Source organism: Lutjanus erythropterus, chromosome 10, assembly GCF_056507025.1.
Source record: "Lutjanus erythropterus isolate fLutEry1 chromosome 10, fLutEry1.hap2, whole genome shotgun sequence".
NCBI lineage: Eukaryota > Metazoa > Chordata > Actinopteri > Lutjaniformes > Lutjanidae > Lutjanus > Lutjanus erythropterus.
Window position 1 is genome coordinate 17,794,774 of NC_139326.1, and position 27,637 is coordinate 17,822,410.

The 27,637-nt window shown below is 39.5% G+C and overlaps 1 protein-coding gene across 1 annotated transcript in view; it reads left to right on the plus strand.

Moving 5' to 3' along the window:
* Positions 1-27,349, plus strand: part of gak (cyclin G associated kinase) — a 30,138-nt gene extending 2,789 nt beyond the window's left edge. Inside the window, exons 2-29 of the mRNA XM_084728451.1 lie at positions 2,850-2,911; positions 3,840-3,899; positions 5,219-5,333; positions 5,867-6,009; positions 6,235-6,360; positions 7,925-8,014; positions 8,565-8,700; positions 9,534-9,646; positions 12,292-12,370; positions 14,845-14,962; positions 18,064-18,113; positions 18,240-18,388; positions 18,654-18,776; positions 18,926-19,059; positions 19,183-19,377; positions 19,493-19,610; positions 19,737-19,816; positions 19,952-20,145; positions 20,259-20,420; positions 20,622-20,788; positions 20,908-21,169; positions 21,268-21,462; positions 22,609-22,746; positions 22,890-22,976; positions 23,099-23,353; positions 23,628-23,776; positions 24,459-24,635; positions 24,805-27,349. Of these exons, the coding sequence (XP_084584577.1) occupies positions 2,850-2,911; positions 3,840-3,899; positions 5,219-5,333; positions 5,867-6,009; positions 6,235-6,360; positions 7,925-8,014; positions 8,565-8,700; positions 9,534-9,646; positions 12,292-12,370; positions 14,845-14,962; positions 18,064-18,113; positions 18,240-18,388; positions 18,654-18,776; positions 18,926-19,059; positions 19,183-19,377; positions 19,493-19,610; positions 19,737-19,816; positions 19,952-20,145; positions 20,259-20,420; positions 20,622-20,788; positions 20,908-21,169; positions 21,268-21,462; positions 22,609-22,746; positions 22,890-22,976; positions 23,099-23,353; positions 23,628-23,776; positions 24,459-24,635; positions 24,805-24,906 (3,779 nt within the window). The 3' untranslated portion in view covers positions 24,907-27,349. The remainder of the gene's footprint in view (positions 1-2,849; positions 2,912-3,839; positions 3,900-5,218; positions 5,334-5,866; positions 6,010-6,234; positions 6,361-7,924; positions 8,015-8,564; positions 8,701-9,533; positions 9,647-12,291; positions 12,371-14,844; positions 14,963-18,063; positions 18,114-18,239; positions 18,389-18,653; positions 18,777-18,925; positions 19,060-19,182; positions 19,378-19,492; positions 19,611-19,736; positions 19,817-19,951; positions 20,146-20,258; positions 20,421-20,621; positions 20,789-20,907; positions 21,170-21,267; positions 21,463-22,608; positions 22,747-22,889; positions 22,977-23,098; positions 23,354-23,627; positions 23,777-24,458; positions 24,636-24,804) is intronic.
* Positions 27,350-27,637: the final 288 nt, after the last annotated feature.

Consider the following 27,637-nt stretch of genomic DNA (forward strand, 5'->3'; position numbering starts at 1 on the left):
GCTTTTCAGGGACAGTGGCACCTGGCTGGCCTTTCCTTTCTTCTGGCTTTTATTCCCACTTCTGAGCAGGTGAAACAGTAGACAAGAGAGGTCTCTTTATTCAGGGCTAGAGTGGAAAAGCTGTGCTTCATTCCTTATGTGTGTTCCTGGAATTATTTAACATGAGCACACAATGTACTCCAGCAAGACTGAATAAGTTTGCATACAATGGAGTAGGATCTTTACCATTTTTACTCTGTTTTTCTTGGAATGGTTTGGTAATTGGAGCAAAGGAAATTGAGTCTTTCGGGTTTCAGTCCTTCCCTGCCAACACAAAACAGAGGAAGACATGTGATCCCCACAGGGAAGGGTGTGCATTCTCAAAGCAAAGTCACTGCCATTGCACAGAAATGTTGTTGTAGCGGACAGTAAAGAATGTACTTATTGGTAACTGAGCACGCTTTGTGCTAAGTGTTTGTAGCAAGGTAAATAATACATTATGTTCAGGGAATTGTCTCAAAATGCTGTAAAACTAGTGTTATTATCTCATGCTAAAGGCATGAGATTGTGTGATCATCAGGTTGCTGGTTTGAATCCCGGAGAAGGTAAAAAAAAATCAAGACTGGCAAAACAAAAGCCAGTGAACACACCCATTTGTAAATAAAGCTCCTTCAGTTTTTCACAGAGCAAAGTAAGGCTGGTAGTTGATTTACTCATCACTATGGTAACCTCCCCATGGCCTTGTTTGGACTGTGACTTGCTAACTAAAACCCCAGTTCCAAAAAAGTTGGGTTGTTGTGTAAAATAAATAAAAACAGAATGCAGGGATATGCAAATCATTTTCGTCTTGTATTCAATTGAATACAGAACAAAGATGAGATATTAAATGTTCAAAATGATGCTTTTGTAAATATACACTCATTAGATTTGTAGAATCCAGAGAAATTGCTACACATAAGGAACAAGGCCAAAAACTGTCATGGAATGCTGGAGATCTTTGACCCCTCAGGCAACACTGCATTAAAACCCTGCATAACTGTATAAAGAATACTACATGTGCAGGAACACTTTAGAAAATAGATGCAACAGATACTCTGATACCATCTGCACTTTCTTGCTTTCTTCTCTTCAACAGCAAATCGACACCGCTGCAGTGCCCACATAGTCCCGCCTCTTACTTTCTCACAGTGCTGCCTTCTTCTCGCCAATAGTCTCATTTTCTTTACGTATTCTCATGTTACAGCCTTATTCTGTTAGTCTTTTAATAAAAAGTTTTATGCTCTAAATTTTGAGTCAGCCTTTTCCCATGGCATCAAAAAAGGATTAGATTATTAATTCCAGTATCGTGACAACACTATTTCAGATTGTTTTCAGAAATCATGGGCATTGTAGATTCTTGCAACAAATTACGAATTATTTATAATTACCTAGTTTTTATATTGCAGCCTCTTAATTAGCACTGACTTGTAAAATTGTAAGTAGGTCAGTGTGGTTGGTGCTGTTCTATAAGTATGTATGTCCAGTTAATCCTGTCTAGCTGTTGCTTTTAAGCGAAAGACTGGAAATATCCTACCAGGCATCACTGATTCTTCTAATAGCTGTGTAACTATTAGTGCAGCTTTGCCCACATAATCATGTGTTCAGGTTTTAGCCACACCTCCATTGAAAAGGTGTATAGTCTGCTGGGGCTCAGCAGTGGCTCAAAGGTTAGAGAAGTTAGCTTGTGACAGAAAGTTTGCTTATGTTGTGATTTTCTTGAGCAAGGCAGTTAAGCTCCAACTTCTTCAGTGTGGCTGCTCAGTGGCCAGCAGATAATACTGTGGTTATACTTGGCAGCTTCCAGCTTTAAAATTTTTATGGGTGTGTGTGTGTGTGTGAAGCAGGGCGTTGCTGGAGGTTTTAACGCTCTCTTTAGTCACTAACTAAAAGAATTCAGTTTGGAATGGAATGAGATGTATGATATGCTGGTGGTATTTCCACCTTATAACATTTCAGAACAGTTAAAAATAAGTTATTGGATGTGTATAGGTTATGCTCCCTTTAGTTTTGGCCTCTTTGTTTTTAACAGCTATCTTAATTGATGGCACAGAGCAGCAACAAATGAATATGTTGTCAAGTGTGAATATTTTTGTTTCAGGACCTAGTAGAACCACACAGGTAAAGGTTTCTTTTTTAGGCATCACTATAATGCATTTATGTACGACAATCTTACCAGAACCAATCAGACATAGAAATCTGACATTAATTCATGACAGTTGCTAGATAGTGTTACTAGGCTTGCAACAATAACTGCTATTTGTTGGACAGTATATTGTCCAATAAATAATTGCGATAAAGTTAGACTATTATTGTCAGTGTAGCGTAATAATGCAAGAATACCATTTCAAAGAGCAACAAACTTTTCTTTGTTAAGAATATTAAGATATTGGAATTAGAATGTGAACAAGCAGCACAACCTGAAATGACAGCAAAATGTGTCACAGCATAGTTCATTTGACTTTGAGACTCTGAAAAAAAAAATGCTTAGGCGCTACCCTCAAATCTTATAATGGTAGGGAGTTTTTTGTATTCTGGCATCATGTTGGCTAAACTGTTGGGGACAGTCTTATGTAAGCCAAAACTAATGTAAACACAAAGGGCAGATTAGTTTCGTAGTACGATATATAGACATTACCTCAATAATTTTTGGTGACCTCTGTGAGTCGATAACGTAAATATTGTGTATGGTATACGTATTACAACACGTCCTGATCTGTGTCACACAATTTCTGCAAAACTATTGAATGTCTGAGACTGATTATGTATCAAGAGCTTAAGTGTGCATATACTAGCCAGTGTAAATGACATTGTGGTTGGTCTCTTTTTTTCAGGTGGATTTGCCTTTGTGTATGAAGCCCAGGACATGAGCAGTGGTAAAGATTATGCCCTCAAGGTAAGGCACAGGTGTACCCACTGAGAAAATCCTACCTGTTGCTGCTTGTCACAGGTTGAGCCACTTACACAGTGAATCAGGAACATTGGCTCTGTCCGTGATGATTCTGCTTTCTACATACTGCAGTAATTGCTAGTATTAAATTATTATATTAATAATCCCAAGTGTCTAACAGAATGTGGGATACAATATGCTATCCATTAATCCATATGACTGATATTAACAAGTGGATGTGGCCCATCACAGAATAACACAGAGAAAATGTTTCACTTTTCCTATTTAGGCACTATGCTAACCACATATTATCAAAATGTTAAAACATTTGAATGTACTAATATGGGCAGCGTCTGCTGCTGCTGTGCTGACAATCATATTGGTGACATTCCTGGACTAGATTTTTTTTTTCTTAGAGACCGGCAAGGCTCAAAGAATTATGGCACAGTTTTGAATATGTGGGGACCATCTGCTCCTCCTCACTTTATTATTCTGTCCATGTTGTAAGCATACTGCTCGAGAGTGTAAGGTTAAGATGCTATGTGTTCAGCTATTATCTGTCTATACTTTGAATGCAGGAGAAATAAATGGTAAATGCGCAAGGGAGAAAAGGGTAAAGCATGCTGTTCCACAATATGACTGTTTTGCAATCAAACCTGTTGAGGAAAAACATTAGTTTGCTAAATATTTGGGTAGTTTCTTGTGAATATGCATTTTAGGGTTCATTCTGGGTGTAAAGCCAGACTGAGTTGTGAAGGTGGCCACTGAACTTCACTATAATCAGCAGGAGCAGTTTATCCTGTTTGAGTTGGCATCGAAACCCGTTCTCTCATGATTAAACCAAATACTTCATACTTTTTACTGATGGTCATCTGGTATCAAAAAGATAATGACAGCAATCAACCAATGGGATGTGTGTGTGCATTTGTTTCAGAGGCTGCTGTCCAACGAGGAAGAGAAAAACAAGGAAATCATACAGGAAGTCTGCTTCATGGTATCCTTTATTATTTCCAGACCAGCATGAAAGGACACTTAATATTTCTGTTTTAAGACAGAGCTGAGAATGACATGTGACAAAAGCAACTTTAACCCATGACTTGACAAGATTGTGGAATGTACTGTCATTACTAGATCACTTGTGGTTTATACAATGTCATAATGTGCTGTCCAGGAACTAATGTATATTTACAGAGCTTAAGTCTATAATAGCACTGTGGTGTCACAAACACAGACTGCTGTATATCATGTGGCTCTGTACATAAAAGCCTGTCATTTGTGGATCTTTTCTAAAGCACTCTAGTGTGTTCCTTGTTTGAAAAGAAGCAATGAGCAGGACAGAAAATAAGTAATTCTGAGGGGGTTTTATACACAGATGTGTTATTCAGTGACTGCCAGGAGGAATTAGATCAAAGCACTTAAGCATCCATTGTATTTTAATGTGTCTGTGGAGGTTTTATTTCATGGAATTACATTTTTTTTTATCAGTGACATATCTCTGTCCATGGAGGGAACTAACTAACCTTTTGGCCAGCAGCTAGAAATGCAGAGAAATCTCCTGTACTGTTGGGCAATAGTAGCAGACTGCGGACTCACACAGGATATTTGTAAATGACGCACTCTTTTCCTGGTTCAGTTGCAACATTGTGTTTTCGAAGTAATGCCCTGAATGCTGATGAGGCAAAAAATAATGAAGTTTACTAGTGAATTCTTCCTATCACTCAACCTTAATCTCTCTTCCTGCTTCACTGTTTGACCAGAAAACTACAGTACAGTTTTAGAATGAAGGTTCCTATAGGTGCTGGAAATCCGTGAGAACACTTGCATGTTGGATAAAGTAGTTGAAAATGCTTGAAATTGTAATTGCCTTACTTTCAAAATAAATAGCTCTCATAAAATAAGTCAGACAGCCTAATTGCTTTTACCATTCACACAAAATGAAAATGATTTTTCAGCCTCACGTGCCACTCTGTGTGTGTGGCTACACTTAGTGTGATCTCTCTGTCTTTGTTGATGTGTGCCCTTTGAAACAGTGAGTGGGATGCTACCAGGCGACAGCATGCTGGGAGGTTGTTGTATTAATGAGTGTTTGTTTAAAGTTATTTGTCAAGTAATTGTTTTGTATATGCTTAGCCAGATTATATAGGATTTCAGGTCTACTTACATAGATAGATTCAACAAGCCACAGGTAAATTCTACCAGCTTTGTCACTGGAGGATAACTGGTGATTTCTTTTTGAGATTCTGAAAGGCCAGGCTTGACAACACAGTACACAGTGTTTTATGCTGTATATTCCTTGACCTATGTGCTCCACAGAAAAAGCTGTCGGGTCATCCCAACATGGTTCAGTTCTGCTCTGCTGCCTCCATCAGTAAGGAGGAGTCAGACACCGGACAGGCTGAGTTCCTGATCCTCACAGAGTTGTGTAAAGGTAAATACACATTCGCATTACACATTTTACTTTGTCTTTTATCTTATCTTTTGTTCACTGTCTTCACCGAATCAGCACTTACTTGTCAAACTAGACTGCAGTAGATCTGATTCAACAGAACCATTTCTCAGCAACTTTCACTGGAAGACACTCGTGATGAAACGGTTTCCCATCTGCGGCTTTTCTACTTCCTGCTCTGCTTCCTTTCTGTTCAGTCCGACTGTTGATTTACAACAGACTGTTTTCATTCAGTAGTTTTTTTTCAGCTTTGTAAGCCACTCATGACGTACCCTTGAAAATTTCTTCTATTCAAACATTTATTTGATTTGTGTGAAGCAGCTTTTCATTATTTGAGCTACTATGCTGTGGCATGATACAAAACTTTTATCTGCAGGGTTTATTTTTTCTCTTGTTTCATCAGACAATATGGAATCAACAGACAAAGGGCATGTGGTCACTGGCAGGTGTTACTTTCACTTTGACTGATGGATCCTCATTCATTCACTCATATCTGTGTATCTCTCCTGCTTCAGGTCAGCTGGTGGACTTTATAAAGCGAGTAGAGCAGAGGGCTCCTCTGTCATGTGACACTGTGCTGAAAATCCTCTACCAGACGTGCCGCGCTGTGCAGCACATGCACAAACAAAAGCCTCCAATCATACACAGAGACCTCAAGGTTTGTTGCTTCTTGGTCAGTGGATGAGTGAATGATGAAATGTCCATAATGTGCAGTACTCCAGAGGGTATGAACTAAATATAACACCTCGGTATGAATAAGATACTGCAATTAAAAGCACAACAATCAACAGTACTTAAAAATTAGTGGCTAGTATTATTACTAATTGGTGATTAGATGTGTGTTGATTGACGGCTCACCCCCTGCCTACTTGATGTGCTGCAGATTGAGAACCTCTTGATTAGTAACCAGGGCACCATCAAGCTGTGTGACTTTGGCAGTGCCACCACAGTGTCACATTACCCCGACTACAGCTGGTCGGCACAGAAGAGGTCCATGGTGGAGGATGAGGTACACACACACACACACACACACACACACACACACACACACACACACACACACACACACACACACACTCAAGCATCAATTAAGGTTAATCCCAATAAGGTGCTCCTTATACAATACATTATAGAAATTTTTCCTTATAATTGTGTTCCTTCTTTCCAGTAACCTTGTTATAATCTATGTAACACAGCGTTTACAAACATGAAGTAAAAATTTAAATTCTGAAGTTTTTATGAAATCTATACGCAAACGGTCATGTTTATAAGTGAATACACTTTTTTCATCCATGATATTTTCTGTCTATTTTATGGTCCTGATTTTAACAACATTATGTTATACTAGGTGTCTTTAATAGTGAAAGGCCATCAGTTGGCGGATTAATCAGGCTGATTATCTGCCATTTAAGATAATCAGCATGGGCTGATGCCTGCACTAACAAGGCCGATAACCAAAAAAAATGTCAGCACACACAACAGAATTGTGTGTTTTTAATTGTGGATAAATGTATATTATGTTATGATATGTAGAATAGTGCAAAATAATGCTTCTGACGAACCGTGCCTCACTTTATCTTAAATTTCAATCATATTTTGAAATCTAGAGCTTAACCCAATGTATTTGTCTAATTCATGAATTAATAAAAAAATCCAGATAAATCAACATATAATGGCTAAGATAACCATGGATATTAGATTGTAATGTGCATGAAATAATGGAACTATACCAGACGTTATCTTTGTTTTGATATTGGCGTTGTGCATGTTGGCCACTGGCCGGCCTGCTCTCTAAATATCTTGTCTTGGCCACTGAAAAACCCACATCAATCGACCACCAGTCTTTTAATACATGTTTTGAGAATGTAGGACAAAGTCAAAGACAGAAAGTGCAGTCATTTTTTTTACACTACTGGAACATTTTATTTGAGATACTAATCATTTAAATATGTAGAGCAAAATAACAAAAAAACAGCCAGTTTTCTTTGAATGCATCTTATATTTCTGTATATTTTATATTTATTTTTTATCGATATAATTTCAGAATGAAACTCCCTCAGCTGAGAGGAGAAAAAACACATTCAGATTTACAGTGGATCAGTGGTAATACTGGCGTCATGGTGTTAGGCAGGAACCAGAAACATTTGATTGAATCAACAGCTAAAGGTCCAGGAAGCACTGATCAATCAGGTTCATTATATTTATACCATAACCACACAGACACACACTTGTGCGCAGGAGCTTCGCCACAGATGACCTCATTATGCAGGTCCCCAGTGTTCCTGGTCTCTAATTGTAATAATCTCTGGTGACAGCTGTTTCATTACAATGTAAATAGTTCGTTTCGAAAAGCTTGCATAGCTCACTGTGTGGGTCTTACAACGGCATGTCTTTTTCATGAAGAATATTCAGAATAAAGCAGTTTCATCAAGGTTAAATGCTGATGAGTTCAAGTTTACCAGCAGTTGACTACAGCTGGAGACTTAACGCTGGTTTTATCTACTGAAACACCCCACAGTGGTCCAACAGCTGTGTTTATTTTGTTTTTTGTTTTTTTCTCTTCGTGTGCATAGATCACAAGGAACACCACTCCAGCATACCGAACACCGGAGATGATTGATCTCTACTCCAACTTCCCCATCAATGAGAAACAGGATATCTGGGTCAGAGCTTTTACCTTTTTATTTTTATTGTTTTTGTTTTGTTTTTATATTCTATTCCTCAGTGTCACAGATAATCCAGGATAGACCAAGACTATACTGTGGCTACATCAAGCTTACTATCATGATGTCTGTAAAATAATGATTTTTTGTGAAGCCAAGATAATGAAAAGGTTTATTTTCTGATTGGTAGATGTTTGGAAGAATCAATGATTATTTAGTTCTGTTGTTGAAAATGACAAATATGTGTATATGTTGTTGTTAGGTCTGTAATCTAATTTGTATTTCCTCTTTCACACAGACAAAATAATATCGGTGACTTGTCACACAGCAATAACACCAAGAGTTAGGCAGAGCCTGTTGGAACCAATAATTTTGAGGCATTAAGAGACATTAGCATTAGTTGTTTGGAGACAACAGGTTGTCTTCTGGCAGTGTTTTGTGTCAGCGTCTTTTGTTGGGACTAATTCATGATTTGTTTTCTTTTCTGTTCATTAAGAAAGACAGCTTCAGAATTTATTGTTGTCTTTATTGTTTCCTCTTTCCTGTTCAGGCCCTGGGGTGCATCCTCTACCTGTTGTGTTTTAAGCAGCACCCCTTCGAGGAGGGGGCCAAGCTGCAGATCGTCAATGGAAAATACTCCATCCCTCAGAACGACGCCAAGTACACTGTGTATCACGACCTAATACGTACGTACCTCCATTCTATATATGTGCTAGTTTTACCTGTCATCTATCTCTCTTGTTTCATCTGCTCTTGTCACCTGCAAGTCAAATTTTTCACTGCAGGTTGAATTAACTGTCACTTTCACAGACAGATATGTTTAGGAGTGCACCTTTAAACATAACGTTCATATTTTATTTTTTATCGAACCATTATTTAGACAGGTAATCCCACTGAGACACGAGTCTCATTTTCAAGAGTGACCTGCTGAAAACAATAGCAGCAATGCAACACCAGGTTACAGACAGGAAATTCAATACAGAGACAAATAAAACACAAAACAATAATAAGTTCCAAAAGGGTAGTCAGAATTTAATATTATGAACAAGAGCAAACCCCGACAGGCACTTTTTCCATCTTTGTAAAAATGGCTAAAAATGCCATTGAGGAATCATATGAGAAAATGAATATTAGCTGTGCTGCTAGTACCTTGTTAAAGCTTACTTAATTAGATTAAACGGCTCCACCTGGTGGAAAAATCTGTCATTTTCCTAGAAAGATCAGCACAAAATGTAATGATTAACCTAAAAATATATAAATTTAAATGGTGTTCACCTTAATTGCTGTGCATGTGATTAATGTCAAATTGTTACTTATTAATTCTATACTAACTTGATTTCCATAATTTGGTAAATGGTAGTATTGTTGTCTTACTAATGAATTGCTTCCTTTATGAATCTCCATGCTTATGTCATCCTTCTTATTATATTACTACTACTATAATTACCTTGTCAGATTTTTAACATTGCCTTCCCCTCTCCTCCTCCTCCTCCTCCTCCTCCTCCTCGTTGTTGTCCAGGTTCCATGTTGAAGGTGAACCCAGAGGAGCGTCTGTCCATTACAGAGTTGGTCAACCAGCTCCAGGAGATAGCAGCAGCACGCAATGTCAACCCCAAGTCTCCCATTACAGAGGTAAGTGTGTTGTATTCAGCACACTAGTAAAAAAACACTAAGAAGTGAAACTACAGTAAACTATCTTTAGCATATAGACATGTACAGTAGTGCACCGTTCTGCAGCTGTTTTTGCTATTTTTCAACACGATTCTTGAAGTGAAAATCACTGGTTTATTTATTGAGATTAAAACCAACAGGTTTTCATAACTGATCACTATCAAGTGGAGCAATTATGGCTGTGTGTGTTTAATTAGTCTGTTCTCACTGCCAAGAGACAAGAAAAAATGCATTTAAAAATATCTTCTGCCATGAAGTCTAAAGTCTAAATCCAGCTGTCTGTATTTTAAATGTACAGGTGCTGTGTGCCTTTAATTGTGTTTGGGGGAAAATGTGTGTTGATCACACAAACAATTACAATACAAAAACAATGTGGAACCAATAATCACTCATGTAAACAGTGCAGCCCGGTCACAATGTATCAAAACACACACAGTTTAATGTGGCATCTCCTCTTGTCTAAAAAAATAGCTACTTCTAGGAGTAAGAAGTTCAAATTATAAAATTTTGGGTCTACAGGTGTTTGAGTTGCGTGGGAAGTCAGAAAAACATTAAGGCACCGTAAAAAGCCACCGGTCAATTCCTGCCACCCATTATAGTTCTGAATTCACATCAGGAGCATCACAGTCTGACCCCACACAAACCACTCTGCAATAAACATTTCATACTTATTTGCCAGTATGGAAAGAGGTCTTATAGGTCCTACATGAAATGGGATTCATAATGGTCTAAAAGGGTCTTAAAAAGTATTAAATGCCCCTTGTTTAAACCTGCAGAGCCCTGCTATAATAATGGATAGGAGACATTAGCAACTGATTCATTTTGATTTCACTTTCATTATATTGAAGGGTGGGTGGGTCATGAGTATTAGTTTTTGAGAAGATGACGGCTTTCAACAAGTGCATTTTGGAGTGAACAAGTTGATTAGGGGGCACACAGGGGCACATCCTCAGTGCCTGCCAGCCTGTGAAGAGGCTATTGACAGGCCGACCGCACGGCTTCTTCCGCTGTGTGTGAAATCGTGTCCTCAAATTGCTGATGTGGTTAGACTTGTTCGGCCTCATACACACACACACACAGTTGAGGACTCAAAGGAGTCTGTATTCTCTTTCCCAGGCTCCTCTCTTCCCAGCTGGCAAGGTCCTAATGGGTCCAAAGAAAGACACAGGGGTGTAAAAATGGTGAAAATTAAGTTTAAAAACAAGCTACTGAAGTGATGCCAACACTTCAGTAGTGAAGCAATACTTTGGGTGACATTGTGACTGTGAAGGCAGAGAGCATTTTTTTCATCTACCACCCACAGTAGTTAATCAGCACAATCAGATTTAAGAGTCTAGCAAAGATTTTGGAGAAGAAAAGCATTTTCTCTGCATGGTATCTGGCCATGACCAACTAAGCAGCCATAGCCTCTTATGATTCTTACCACAAATCCACAAATCCTGCTACTTATCACCAAATCCTCCACCGCAGTTGCGATTTATAGTATATAAAGGTGATTTTAATGTCAAAAAAATCCAGATTTACGGTTGTTATTCTTTGTTTCAACAACTTTCTGGTGCACAGTGTTCACACAGCTGAGATATAGTTAAGCCAGTCTCTGTATTTTGGCCTATATTTCTAGCTCGATTAAAAGTATGAATACTTAAGTGTTTTATCTCTTTTTTTTTAAAGATTTTACACTGGTTACCACTGCAGGAATATCAGTTTTTTCCCGTGCTGAAGTGCTGCAGACACTTTCATCTTTTGTAAATTGATGCAGTTCTCCAGAACGGTTCAGTGAACTGAAGAGTTCTTCGGCATCTCCATCAATATCTTACCAAACTGAATCCTGATAAGGATAAAATGTGTGCAGAGTGAAGGCAGATTTGGCGATCGCTGATCTGATTAAGGTTAAGAAGGGGTTTCCCTGCTAGACATAAGGAGAGTATAATCCTCCTTCTCTTTCTCCTCCTCCTCTTTGCTCTGCTGCTTTGCAGCACAGACATATGGAGAGGCAGACTGTGAGACAGAGCACAGAGGAGAAAACTTGTGAAGGAAAAGGAGCAGAGATGGAAGTGAAACACTGAGAGGGAAATACAGCAGACGTCCCGTAGGGGAAGCGAGATGCAGAGGCTGTCTGGCTGTCTTAGCGCAGACCCAGGCACTCCAGTTCTCATCTGAAAATAATTTTATCTTTATCTATCTCTGATGCCTTTTTTTTTTTTTTTTAACATTTAGGGTCAAGGATAAGACCTGTTGATGCTCTTTTTCTGGTCTACTATTGGTGGTCCTCTGACCATTATTTTATACCAAGTTCTGTTTTTATTCTTTGCTGGGATGTAATTTGGTATTTTTTAAATATTTTTTTCTTTTTTAGATGACCTTTTTTCATCTCTAAGGAATATCTTTGATTTTCTGATGAAGTCCCTCTCTTTTTTCTGTTAACTTCTTTTTGGTTGCTGCTCCTTGTTCATATCTGTTTTGAACATCTCTAGAAAAATCTTAGGTGTTGGCTGCACTTTTTAAAAAGTTTTTTGTTAGCTTCAGATTTTGTTGACTCACCTGTGACAATGTTGAGTGCGTACTACTGTTGGCGTCCTGTGTTTGACGGCTATGAATGTCTGCAGCTGCTGGAGCAGAACGGAGGATTTGGCAACAATGGAGCCCAGCCGCCCATGCAGATCCACAATGTCCACAACAGTGCAGGTAAGAGTTTGTTTTGGATTACATTTTTATTCTTGTTTTTTGTTGTGTTTCTTTTTTTCATGTGTTCAAAAGTTAGGTGGTCTTCTCTCTTTTTTTCTCTGAAAACAGAGCAGTAATATTGTGTCATTATATCAGTGTCCTATTTCCAAATTGAAATTTAACAGCTCATTGATTTGCTGAAGGACACCCTATACCCCACTAAGGCACCCCTAGCATATCCATAGTTTTTATGCCGCACTCTAACAAAATAATTACATGTAATAACCTTGAAACAATCATAGAGCAGTCTTATGAATTGTGTCTGATTGAAAAAGACTTTTATAACCCCTACAGACATTCCTAATCAGCCAGGAACACATGTTCACACACACACACACCCACACACCCTAGGCAACACCCATATCCCACCCAACCTGCAGTCACTAGGTCAGTTTTTTTTTTAGAAATGATCATGAGAACTTTTGAATTGTGATTTGTAGAGTTGTTGTAAATAGGGGTTCTTAATTTGCTGGAAATCCTTAAAAACACTTGAATTTTGATGTTGTGATTTCGAGGTTAGAAATGTGCTTGGATTTTGAATAAGACACTGCCTAGTTGTTTTTGCCCTTTGCACAAAATTAAGTGTTTTTAATCTCGCCCTCTGATGGAACAGTGAGCGGGAGGCTAATAGACAATAACATGCCGGGAGATTGATGTTTCAAAGAGCATTGGATTGAGTTACTGTCTTATATTTGCTCAGCCGGGTTATGTAAAAGGCCAAATCTTCTTACAGACAGGTCACACATTTTAAAACATGAAACATAATTTTGTTCATATCACAATAACATCTGATTTAATGTGATGAAGAAATGAAATAGGGCCTAATCATTTTGAGCATAAAGCTTGTATAAGTATAATTTATTACAGCTGTAAGGTGCTGCAAAAGCTTCAAAAGTGCTTGAATTTCTTTTGAAAAGGTGTAGGAACACTGCAATTTCCCAACATGATGAGATATCTTACTCTCAGCCTCATTTCTTAGTCATTTTTAAAGTTTAATAGAACAGGATTGTTGTTATACTTACTGCTTCATTCATTTGGCTATGATGGCTGGTATGCTCAGTTTTTTAAGTTGATTTATTCATTAATCTGGAACAGAATAGAAAAGAGCAATCACAGGATTGATTGCCTACCAAAATGGGTGTAATAGAAAAAACAACCTTTTCAGCCACAGACCACATATTGGCAATTGGCTCAGTGATTGTTGGTGACTCACACCCCTCCGTATATCTGTAGCAGACTGACGCAAGGTATGCAAGCTTTGGAAATAGTTAATTTTGCTTTTAGGATATTTGAATTTTGATTTTTAAGAGTCCTGACAGTACTTTGTTAGAAAATCCTTGTTTATCTGTACCTTTTCTCTAAATGAGCATAATAGGCTTATCATTTTCCCATGCATACACCCACACATGCAGGCTGTGTGCTGTCAATTAAGAGGATTTCTACACGACAAGTCAACCATCTGTCGAAAGGCAGAATATGTTTGCTCTGTCCCTTGAGGAGTGGCTCCAGTGCTCTGGCCCATTCATGCCATCACTCCTGGCCAATAAATGATGCTGAGACAATCTGAGTGATCTGCCTGTTGTTGTAACATCAAATCATCCAACACATTCTTTTTTTTTTATCTCAAATAATCCCTTTTGGCAACTTCTTAAAGTGTTTATGTGCATGATAGTGTTTATCATGAGTGTCATGCACACTGCAAGTGAGGGGGGTTGTACAATGTTTGGGACTTTATACCCACATCTGTATATATAAACATGTGCATTTTACTTTTCAACAGCTTTTCTTTTTTAGTCATGATTATCTAATTTTATTTAGTATAGCTTGTTAAACAGATCTTGTATGCATGTTTTTACCAGTTCATTAAATAATTATTTGTATACAAATATAACAATTTTGCACACTGTTTCATGCAAAGACTGAATTTAATGTTTTTTGTTGTCACTGTGACCCTGACAAAAGGTCTAATACACAATGTCACACTTAATCTTCATCAGGTCAGAATGTTCAAACAATGGGAGCCCCACCCATATTCATTATAATAATATTATAATATGAGTGGGATTCCCATTGTTTGAACATTTTGACCTGATGTAGATTCAAGTGTGACATTGTCTGTTAAACCTTTTGTGGCATGGAATAAGTGTGCAGGTATGTGCGTGTTACATTGATAACTTGGTCATGATTTCTATAAAGACACATTAGTTTTGAGTTTTTCAAATGTATTTTAATTACACTTTGAGCACCTCAATCCGAGTACCATTAACTTCCATTACATTCAAGAGAAGGCAGCCATCTCTATGGTCAGTATCTCCAAAGCTCTACAACTCAGACCAAAACAATCTAGATAGGTGGAGGAAAAATAAGCTATGATGATGTCAAATGTAAATTTATCATATTCAGCCTTTTTTTTTCTCTCTGCACAATGCTTATAGGCATGTACGATCCTGATCAGTCGGGCAGTGGCCTCTTGGATATCTTGCGGGGAGGAACAGAGCGCTTCCTGACCAACATTAAGGACACTTCCTCTAAGGTCATCCAGTCAGTAGCCAGGTAAGGTGCTCAATACCCTGATTATTATTTGCTGTATTTATTAATATTCCATTTTCAGTTGTGTGCTTTTTAGTTCATTATTATTATAATGAACTAATATAGATCAGTTAATACTGATTGTGTTTAATTCATAAAACAAAATATTTTTCACTCACCTAGCATAGCATGGGCATGTGTTGCAGAATTGAAAATTTAGTGAAGCTTTTCACATTTTGCACTGGCTGCTGTAACATCACATACACCGTGTGCCACTTATTAAACCTAGACAATTCCACCACCATGTTTGTTTTGGTTACCTTCTTTTATAGTTTTGATGGGAAAACTCTGTAAGAATTTACCGTACTGAAAGTATGCACCCGTGGTCCTGTAAGGAAGTTTTATGTCAGACATTGACCGAATGACAGAACAGTTTTCTAAACATTAATGTTTGTCAGTATTCATCATGTTTCATCACAGCTGCATCAATCTAAAGTAAATGTAGATGGTTGTACACCTGCAAATTGTCTATGTAACCATTCATACTCATACCTACCCTGGCCCCAGATTTACTTTTAAAAGGAACATTTTGCTGCTTGGCTGTATGAAATGTGGTTTCCACTCTGATAGCAGACTTTACAGCTCATCTCCAGAAAAAGGCAAACCCTTTTTCAGGTAACCTCTCTTTATAGTTCCTTCACCAACCCCTGGAGTAAACATAAGTCAGTGGATGGTGAGAATAATCTAGTCTGCTACACGTGGCTGCAGCAATCAGTGAGGCTGCAGAAATCATTGAAATGATTGTTGATTTAATGGACAGGTGGGTTGTGTGACTGATGTGTTTAAAAGGGTTGAGAATAAGCAAAATGTTCCTTTAATAGCCGCTCTGTCCATATCCATAAAAGTTTTGATGTTTCATTTGGTTGTTCTATCATCAGTTTGTTCCATTTGTTTGGTGGTTTTGTTTATTTTTTTGTTGTTTCTTTTCTCTGTCCCCCCCAATCCCTCATGGTCCCACTATGTGTCCATCACCTAGCAACCCAAGGTAAATATGGGTCGGTGAAGTGCGTCAACTCATGCGTGCGTTGCTCTGTGTGCTCCTGTAGTTTGTCTTTGATTTAGAGGAAGAAAAACCCGACTAAGCCATTTGCTGTGCTGTGTCCGTCATCACAGCTTGCTGATCCTAACATCACACATTCAATAACTCAGTTGAATGAATGCAGAGCGTGGATGGATGTGTCGAACGATTGGAAAATTACATCAGCTAACATATCTACTCTATACGTGGTACAAGATATAATTTGGGCAGTCATTAACACTTTTAAATTAAAATCAAATATTAAAATTAGAAATGAGATGGTGGTGTAGCAGTGATGGCCTCATTATTGCACCTCTGTCAGACAAGTATTCACAGAGCTGAATACCAGGAAGCAGTGCAAATGACCATCCTTCAAAGTGCTGACAAATTTGAAGTGATCTGTTAAAAATGTTGGCTTAATTTAGCTGTTTTTGTTCTACCAATCATGTAATTTGTATGTATCATTAGCTGTCTAATCCTCATCCATAGTGTATGAACGACTGGCTTAATGAATGAGTGAATGAATTAATGCTAGTTTAAAGGTTTTAATATGGCTCCACTGCTTACTAAATCGCCATTCTAGCTCTATCTGTGTCCTAACCAGCAACACCTGTCTGTCCTGACACCATACAGATAGACGTTGAGTGTCATCAGCATAGATTTTTTTTTTTTGGCATGGCCTACAGTTTGTTTATGTTTACTACAATTTAATTCTCAGTGGGCATCATATTGCATTGTTTTTTTTTGTTGTCACTGTTGTCAATTAACTGCCAATAATACTCACACCAAGGAGCTGTTGGCAGAAATGATTCTCCAGAGCATATTTCCATGCCAGATGCATGTGCTACATTAAAGTAGTGACAGACTGATTAGTTGGGCAGTCAATTATCTGTCATTTTGACATCTAGCAATGCCTGTGCCCAAAGTCTACAGCACATATACTAGCTTTGTGGAAATGCTGTCATAGGCCCAGTTTGTCTTCTGGTTGTCCTTGTATGTGGGTAGGACCATGGTATACAACACCAGCATTTTCAGCTCCTCCATGATCACTTCCGTCTGACCCTGCAGTACCACCTATTTCCACAGTCCCTGCCACAAAAGCCAGGCCATTACAGCCAAAAGTTAAGTGCACTGAACTCTAAACAGCAGAGCAAAATCTGTGTGCACTTACATCGGTGGCAACTGTTACTTACCCCTAGTGCTGTTATCAAAAACGCCTCCCCCTTGCATCTTTTGCTCACTGAAATGACTGGAAGTAGCAAGTCACAGCACAGTGGTGTGAAAAGGCCTTAAACTTCTTTAGACACAAGTTTCTCCCACCCTAAATAACAGCAAATCTAATCCAATACAGTTGCTGGTTAACTTTAAATATATATTGTTTTATAATGTGTACAATAATGCAGTTGAATGACTTCGACTTTGACATATTGTACCCTGCTCTACCTTAAATACCAGTCAGGTTCTAAAATCCACAGCATAACCCAGTGTATTTTTCTGCTCTATTAATTAATTAATAAAAATCCATCTAAAACAACATATTGTTAGTTAAGATAACAGTTGAATTGTAGTGTGTGTTGAAAATAGAATTGTACACGATTTTCTTTGTTTTAATATTGGCTTCCCCGCTCTCTAAATATCAGCATCTGCCATGGAAAAGACAATATCAGTCTACCACTCCATTACAGACTCAGAAGAAAAGACTAAGACAAACTTGGGATTTATTTAGTCTAATTGGAATATTTGTAGGGCAGCCTTTATCAGAACTGTTTAAAATTCTGTGTTCTGTGACAGCCCAAGCAGAGCTGCCCATTCAGGCATTACATAGAAATCTCTCCATCCTGCAACATTATGGTTCCTCTTAGTTTCTTTTTTTCTGAACCAGTTTGCTGTAGCAGGCTGTTTGTTAATGGCTGTGTTTATGCAGTCTTCCAGACCATAGTCGAACTCTTTTGTGTCTCTTATATTTCTTGAAGTAATTATGTTTTTTCCTCTCAACTATGTTGTATATCAATTCCTTTTATAAGTTTACTTGTACCATCTCTTACAGCTATGCAAAAGGGGACCTGGATATTTCATACATCACCTCCAGAATAGCAGGTAGGCATAGTGCCCTCCGTAATACTCAACTTTGTGTAATTTTGTCATTAGTTACTGTTAAACATTTGAGAAGTAGAAAAACCTTTGATGTAAAAGTTACGCCTCTCCTTATTTGTGTGTGTGTAGTCATGTCGTTCCCAGCAGAAGGGGTGGAGTCGGCGATAAAGAATAACATTGAGGACGTCCGTCTGTTCCTGGATTCACGTCATGCCGGCCACTATGCCGTCTACAACCTCTCTAAACGATCATACAGGCCTTCTCGATTCCACAACAGGGTATGAAGTGTCTGTTTGTGTATTTATGAGTGCATCTTTTTGGCCGGTGGATGTGTGTCAGAGTGGAACATTGCCAAACTCCCCTGTCTCAGTGTGGCTCACTGCTTTGTTTCCTCTGAACAACCACAGTGTCAGTGATGTTTTTCTCTATTTGGCTCTGTAATACATACTGTTACTTTTGCCACAGTATGTGCTATTGCTAAAGCATTGTCACTCAGATTCTTGTTGTATTCAGATGTATCTCGTTTTGTGTGTGCATGTTTAGGTTTCAGAGTGTAACTGGCAGGTACGCCGTGCCCCCAACCTCCGCAGTCTCTACAGTGTGTGCAAGAACATGCATCTATGGCTCAAACAAGACCAGAGGAACATCTGTATAGTACACTGTCTGGTAAGTGACCTCTTGCCGATTACTACTGAATTAATCTATTACACATGTTCAGATGTGGAGTGGGGTTAAAAGGAAGTCAAGACTGTGACATGAGTAGGTAATAATTAGAAACATTAGACATCTTTAATTGTTACATTTTCTTTCTGTAGGATGGCAGAGCAGCTTCAGCAGTGGCAGTTTGCTCCTTCCTGTGTTTCTGTCGCCTTTTCACCACAGCTGAGGCTGCTGTCTATATGTTCTCAATGAAACGCTGCCCACCTGGTATAGCACCCTCACACAAGAGGTAAACACACACACACATTTTCTGTCTCCGTTTTCAAGCTTTTACTTCCTCCTCCTCCAAAATATTCACCATTTAACAAATACTAACAATACATGATGCTGATTTTGCTTGTGATTGTTGCAGGTACATAGAGTATATGTGTGACATGATGGCAGAGGAGCCCATCATCCCCCACAGCAAGCCCATAGTAATCCGCTCCATCGTCATGACACCCGTGCCGCTGTTCAACAAGCAGCGTAACGGGTGCAGGCCATTCTGTGAAGTTTACGTTGGAGATGAGAGAGTCCTCACCACATCACAGGAGTACGACAAGATGAAGTAAGCTGATATACACACTGAATGTGAATGAATGTCCTTCAGTTTTTCCTAGATAAAAGGAGTAAAAAGAAATGTTTCTATTTAAATTAATCAATCTCTCTTTTGCTCTTTCCAGGGATTTTAAGATTGAGGATGGAAGAGCAGAGATTCCCCTCAATGTGACAGTCCAAGGAGATGTACTGGTGGTGATCTATCATGCAAGATCTACACTGGGAGGACGGCTGCAAGCCAAGGTATACCCACACACACCAGCTTAACTGTCAGCACAGCCTGTATCTTATCAGTTTTAGATTTGATCCAAGAACACTATTGAAAAATATGGACAAAAACTAATTTGAAATTTTATACTTTTGTTTCAGATGGCATCCATGAAGATGTTTCAGATCCAGTTCCACACAGGTTTTGTCCCCAGAAATGCGACCACTGTCAAGTTTGCCAAGTATGTACACAATTTTGAGAAATGCAGTACTGTTTTCCTGCACAATAGTATCAACTACAACAGATTTGCTGCTTTTTAATTAATTAACTCTTACTCCATATCTTCCTTTTTCACTTCTGCCTGTTCTCCTGTCAGGTATGACTTGGATGCCTGTGACATCCAGGAGAAGTACCCAGACTTGTTCCAGGTCAACTTGGATATCGAAGTGGAACCCAGGGACAGACCCAGCGCCAAGACCCTTCCGTGGGAGGGCTTCCAGACCAAAGGCCTCAACCCCAAGATCCTTTTCTCCTCTCGTGACGAACAGCAGGAGATCCTCAGCAAATTTGGTAGGTGGCATTAGGTTTGGTTCACTGTCTGTCTATTCATCTCTCAGTTCACTTGTAAGTTTTTCTATTTCCAGTATACATTTTAACTTAACATCAAACCTTATTCACTACAGGTAAGCCCGAGCTGCCTCGTCAGCCAGGTTCCTCAGCATTTTATGACTCAGAGTCGCCCCAACCAGCTCAGACTCCAGAAGGCCCCAGTGCAACAGAGTCAGAATCTCCTGTGAGCACTGACAATAACGCCAACAACTTCTTCCAGACACTAGATTGGGAAGGTACAGTATTTGTGCTCCTCTGATAATATTTCACCTTCAAAAGTCTTTCATGCAGTCTTAGTATTCTGGTTATCCTTTCTAAATAAGTTTATCTTCTGCCTTAATTCTCCCAGTGAAACCATAAAACATTCTCTGACTTATCCATTTTCCAATGCCCTCACTGCCGTGAAATTTCCACTGACCAGCTTGTCGAATTTGTAGATGTGCGTGGGCCTCAGGATGCCTCAGACAGTCAAGGAGGAGGATCCATTAATGACCAGGAGGACCTGAGTGACCAATCAGAAGGAGAGTCTTATTCTTATTCTGCCCCCAGTGGGGAACCACTGTCACGTGACCCAAGTGAACCGCTGTTTGATGCTGACTTCCAGGTGGGGAAATGTTTTAGACAGCTAATTGTATCATAGTGTACCTTCATCACACACCCTGACAGTGTTAAGTAGAGCTATTCATTTTTGTCTTTTCTTGGTGTCCCTCGTCTCCTGTTCAGACCTCCCCTCCCGCAGCCCAGGAATCTCCTGCCAGTGACACAGCTGACCTCTTGGGGTTGAACTCTGACCCTCCACCTCCTTCCACATCCTCAGCCCCCTCTGCTGCTCCTCATCAAGGGGTTCAGGAAGGAATGAAAGCTGCGTCCAGCAACAGTGACCTCCTCAACGACCTATTTGCACCCCCTGCTGGTCAGACTGGAGCAGTGCAGGAAGACTTGTTCTTTAGTGGGCCAACTAGTGCAGCCACACCAGACTCAAAACGTGAGGGTCGAGGTTTAAAACATGCTGGCTGCAGTATTGTAAAAAACTTTCCAGACATCCATAATGCATTTTCTTCTCCCTCTTTGTGTGTATTGCAGCCATGGGTGACCTGTTTGATCCATTTGGGATGGGCTCTGGCTCTGGTGTCGGCTCCAGTGTGGGTTCATCTCGGCAGGCCTCTGGACCAGACCTGTTCGGAGACTTGTTGGGTTCTGATAGTTCAGCCACCAGCGGGTTCAGTTCAGCTCACAGTAACCAAACTCCTGCTTCCAACTCAAGTCTCTTCAACCTCAGTAAGTTAATCATCTACAGTTACATCACTCAGCATCATGTGCCAAATGTTCCACTGTTGCCTCATCATACAGGATACCCACGGGGTCTTTAAAGTATTTTAAGAAGCCTTGAATTTAATATTGTTTACAAAGGTCTTAAAGCTTAAAGTTTTTTCTTGTCCTTTTTTGTAGGATTAAAAAAATGCCCTAACATAATGTATGATGAATAACTTTCAAACGTTTAACATACACATATATATATACATATATATATATATATGTATGTATGTATATATGTTTGGTGTGACTTGGATGTTACGACATAACAGGCATGTTTACATTAGTGTATTGCTTTACACTCTTGACCGTAGCGAGTGTGCATGCTTTAGCTTGAATCGATCAGTTGTCAGGAAAGAAAACAAAACGTCTCCCACCTCGCTATTAACAAGTTAACAATTAGCACGTCACCTCAGAATGGTGTCACTTTAACAGGAGGAGGTAGCAGAATTCAAGGTATGAGTGGGTTAACCCTATTCCAGGTAATGACCGTGAGGCCCAATGCTGTCTATATCAGAAAATCTTAAAAGCTGAGGATAATGGGACCTCTGACTTTGGACTCCCATATAAAGAGCGCAAAACACGTTCCATGTGCCACAGCACTGTGCTAAAGCACAGTTTTGCACACAGCAAAGTTCTTCACTGTAATATTAGCGCTGCCAGGCTCTGAAGACTGCAGGCTCTTGTATGACTTAACAATTTTCATTAAATTCAAGTACTTGTAATCATAAATAATTACTATGTAGGGCTTAAAATCCATACTGATTTTCGATAATATCTTTCCAGCTTTTACTAGTATGACTATGAGGCTGGCATTAAATTTGATTTTAAGTGGCATTAAAAAGGTCTTCCTTGGAGGGCACCCTGATCATATCTCACCATTGTCTCTGAGTGGATGGTTGATTACACACACCTTCATCCAACTCAACAGCAGGAAACATCCCAACTGTAGTTTTTTCTGGACAAACCTTTTTACTCTTTTCTACAATATAGGTGTCACATTTCTCTCTTTATTCACATGTGCTGCAAGCAATTTATAATGGTAAGGTGTAAAACAAAATAAATTGTTATACTTGTTGATGCAACTGATTGATGTTTGTGTCTTAACAGATAAGCTAGTGAATGACACCCCTAAGATGACATCATCAGCCAGCCAACCGGACCTGCTGGGTGGGTGGGACAGCTGGGCCACCGGTAACACCGCTAGCATGAGCGCCACCACCAGCAAACCCAACTATACCAACACAGGTAAGTGAAGGAACTTCATGTAAGCTAGTGCTTGTGGTTTACTGAACATTTTTCTGCGTAATATGTGTTGTCTGTTCTGTACACAATCATGAAAATTATAAACACAGAAAATTGTAGCTCACACATTGTCTCTGTGTCTGTAGCTTCTGGGGTGGCCTCCATGTCAAAGGCCAAGTCTCAGACCTTTGATCCTTTTGCTGATTTAGGAAACCTGGGATCCAATTTACCAGGTAAGAGGTTGGGTCAGATACCCATTTGCCTATAATGGTAAAAGAACAACTTCACTTATGAAATTATGAAGTCATAAATTTATCTCATGTAACTAACTATCATTCCCCCATGGTTCTTGCAGGTTCCTCTGGGCCTTCTTTTAGCAACAAGGCTCAGCCCTCCTCTGCTAAGCCTCAAGCCCAGCCCTGGCAGTCTGGAAGACCGACCTCAGCCCAGAACAAACCTTGGATGCCTGGATCAGGATCTGGATCTGCAGCCAAACCATCCTCAGCATCTCAGGCTGCAGGCGCACAGTCCACCAAACCCAACTACAACCTCAACTTCTCCAGTGTCATTGGTGGGAGAGAAGAGAGAGGAGTCCGTGGGCCTGGATTTGGTAAGAGACACAGAGTAGGGGGGAGGGTATTTATCACCTGACAAACTGACATTTAATGGGAATTAGTTAACGTAAAAGTACAGTTTTGTGTTGATTCTCAGTTCTGCTGTTGTGTCATGCAGCTACAGCACATGACGTAGTTTCACTCAGTTTTTAGGAGTATCAGGGATATCAAAGGATTTTGTATTTCTCCAGTCAAAGTCTACTCATATCTTTTTATTTGCAACAGTTTCCATGTTGGATCCTAATTTCTCTGTGCTGTGTTGTAACTCAGGCCCCAAGCCGAAGGTGAAGGAGGATGATTTTGAGGATCTGCTGTCGACTCAGGGTTTCGCCTCCAGGCCTGATAAAAAGGGACCGAGGACCATCGCTGAAATGAGGCGACAGGAGATCACAAAAGACATTGATCCACTTAAACTACAGGTAATGAATTTAACGCAAAGGTGAAGGCCATGTTACACACTGAAAAACATGCACACTGTTCATAAATTGAAGGGATTTATTGCCATTTGTACAGGTAGAGGACAGCACAGGTACATTGAAATTATTCTGTGAATTTCTGAATCAACTTTGTAAGGGGGCGGGGGGAGCATGAAATATTTTACCATAAATTATCAATTATAGCTTAAAACAGTGGTCTGGGGAAAGACTGTATGACAGAGATAAATGTGGTCCTGGAGAGTGAGAGGGGGGTGAGGTAGTTGAATATATGAAATGATACTGGAGAGTTACTGGTTTGATCTTTGGATTAGCAGGATAAATGTAATCTGGAAAAGTAAAATAGCAGTGCTTGCGTGTTTAAATAGTCGTCCTGGAAAAAGCATATCTCTTAGCAAAAATTCTCCAAATAAGGCTTAAAAAATGCTGAGAAGAGTTTTGGTCACTGAATACATCACCTTTGTTCACTGACTTAAGCACCAGATGATTTCACTGGAACAAAATGGCATTCTGAGCCACCTAATCAGTCTTTTCTGTTTGTCACAAGCCCCGCTTAGAAAGACCCAATAAGGCAGCTTTGGCAGGTGATAATCAGTCTTGCCTCACTAGGGCGACACTCAAGTGCTGACAGGTCTCCGTAAAGGTTTGTTTTATTGTCATGATGCAGATCTTGGACTGGATTGAAGGGAAGGAGCGAAACATCCGAGCGCTGCTGTCAACTCTGAACACGGTGCTGTGGGAGGGTGAAACCCGCTGGAAGCCTGTGAGCATGGCCGACCTGGTGACACCTGAGCAGGTGAAGAAGTACTACAGGAAGGCTGTGCTGATTGTCCATCCAGATAAGGTACAGTATAAAGTGCTGCTAATGCATTTAGCCAGGGCAGGCATTAAAACCTAAGACATAAATATTATTTTCAGCATGATTAACAAATATGTCAACTCTCATCTTAACTAGTCTTTTTTTTTTTCTTCCTAACTTTTGATTTGCAAATGTCTGCTCTCTCTTTCTGCAGGCGACAGGAAAGCCTTATGAACAGTACGCTAAGATGATCTTCATGGAACTGAACGACGCCTGGTCAGAGTTTGAGAACCAGGGATCCAAAGCACTCTTTTAAAACCCTGGTCTGGATCCCAGCTAGACCAGACCAGACCAGACTGGACTGGATTTGGCCTAACCAAAACAGAGGGTTAGACGGGGCCAGATTGGACAGGACTGAGCCCACATTGGGCCTTAGGGGGCGCAGAGCCTCTGAGAGGTGTCCTCTCTATCATTCCCTTCACTCCCTTCGTCCTTCTTTACTTTCTTCTGTTTCTACAGTCGAGAAAAAAAAGACAGTTTGCCCTGTGTCCGGCCGGCTGTAGTGGAAATCTCCTCACTGGTTCTTGAAGAGCCTGTTCAATAAACATTGTGATAGTTCTTAAACTCACTGCCTACCTGTACGACTGCCTGAGTGGTGCTGCAAACATCAGGAGGGAGGAATGGGTGACAATCACATGAAGAAGAGAAAATGGAAATCAGACAAAACAAAGACTTCTAAAATCACCCAGGGTGACTTTCATGACAGCGATATTAAGACAAAAAGATGAAATGACCCTACACTAAAAAATGCTGGTAAATACTGGCAAGTCTTGGTAAATTTGACATTTGAGCCTGGCACTTTTGCAAACAACCAGTCATTTAGCAGACTGGTCGTTCAAAAATGAGTTTTTCAGCATGTTAGCCAACATGGACATCTGCAAAACATTTGAATGTTAAGTTTTTAAGCTTAGTTGCCTCAGAAAAAGTAAATATTGCCAATGAATTTTGGAATATACCAGCCACAGCAACCAATGGTTTGAAAACACCTCCTATCCTGCCTGTAACACAGAAGCAGGATTCAAGCTTCCCTGTCTGTTGGTAATACCCCAGTAATACTTTGAATTGCGACTGCTGCACCTTTAGGGATCAACAACACTTGGTTGGGTTTGCTCTTGAGCCATTTCCTTCCCAGAAAGACAAAGACTATTGCCTGCTGAACACTACTAGTGCTGCTTCTACCATCACAGTTACTGCTACATACTGTACACTCCTCAGATCCATGTTGAAAACCTGCATCCTGAACTTTGAACTTCTGACAACTTGTTTCTGAGCCCCATATAAACCTGAGCGGGCAGTCTGTTGTTTTTTGAAGTGCTCTTTTAATTCCACCCACTCAGGCTATATATCGTGTAGCTAACTGCATGCTCTCCCACACCAAACCTCTAAACATTACAGGAGGCAGGTGTGTTTAAATTCAAACCAGGGTAGTCCAACTGGGCGGGAGCTCTTAAAGAAGCGTTGAAGTGCTCTTTTTCTTGTAGCAGAGACGAAGAAGATCACACCGAGTGGCAGACTACATGCCTTTTCTCAGCGCTCTTGCAGCATTTCCATCATCACGTTCATTATCAACCCCTCTCTTTGTCTCTGTAAGCCCCGCCCACCTCCAGCACCCTCGTTCAGTGGACTTTTTTTCTGTCAGTGCATAGGAGGAGATCAAAAAGTGAAGGGATGAAAAGAGAATACGGTGATTTTGCTCTTGGTTTTACTTTTTCTGCTATTATTTGGGTTCCTTTTGTTAGTTAATTATCACTTCAGTGTAAATAACGAAAAATTATCATCCATCAAGTGGCTTTGTTAAGATCACAGCCTGGGCAAGTGATTTGTTATTGGGCTTCATGCTTGACTGTGTGAATGGTTGTGTGAGTGTATGAGTGAGCGTGTGTTTCTTTGTGGCGGAAGATAATAAAATCCTTGTTGGACACCATGCTTTCTTTTCTGCAGTCACAATCTTTTATTGATTTAATTGAAATTTGTTTTTCAATTTAGCTTTTCTTTTTGTGGATGTTTGTCTTTTCAAAAATCTTTCCAACTTTTTTTGCTCTTTTTTCCTTTGTTTTTTATTTCATATTTTACCTCATGGACCAATCAAATCACCTGTTTTCTTATTTATTATGTTGTTTTGTTTTGTTTTTTTGAGGTTGGGTTGGGGTTATAATGACATGTATTCATGCATATTAAATGGCACAAGTGAAAGAATTTCAGATAATATATAAGTGGAATGTGCTGAGTGGGACAGTTGTTGGTTGATCACAGTGAGCCTCTTTGTTGCTGTTTTCATTCCAAAGCATCTATTATTAATACGAATGTGCTTTTACAAATATATATATATATATCCTCTCTGTTGTTAAGCGGTATGTGTTTATCATTTGTCTGTTCGGTCTGTCTTTTTCTTGTTACTTTTTCGTTTCCTTCTTCCTCTGAAGGCAGAGCTGAAGTTGTTGCTTCTGTTTTGCATTTTGACATTTTGTTCAAATTCCAGCGCGAGGGGCCAGTAAACCTAAGTCAGAAAAAAAAAAAAATTAAATGAACTGATGCTTGAAATTCAGTTGGAACTCTCTTTGGCAGTATGATCATAGTATAAAGAGGGAGGATTACCAAACCTCACATCAGCAGTGTTTACTGTACCAAATTACATCATACTAATATGAATGTAAATTTCAGTGCAAAAACAAATAATTAAAAAAAACTTTTGATCTGTTTCATTGTCTTTATTTTGAAGTTTCACAGTGGCCTGAGACAAATAGAATAGATAAAAGGATCTTTTCCAAAGTGGCCATATTGATATGAATGCTATGCTATGCTATGCTAATTAAGGTCCCATTCCATTTAGTTTAGCAGAGCATTGACAGTGAACCAACACCCACAATAGCAGCACATTGACTCTTTGTACTGAATGTAATGGAACCATAATTATTATTGTTGCTGGCTAACTTTATTTCATATCAATGTGTCTGCTTTGAAAAAGGTCCGTTGGGGAAGTAACTGAT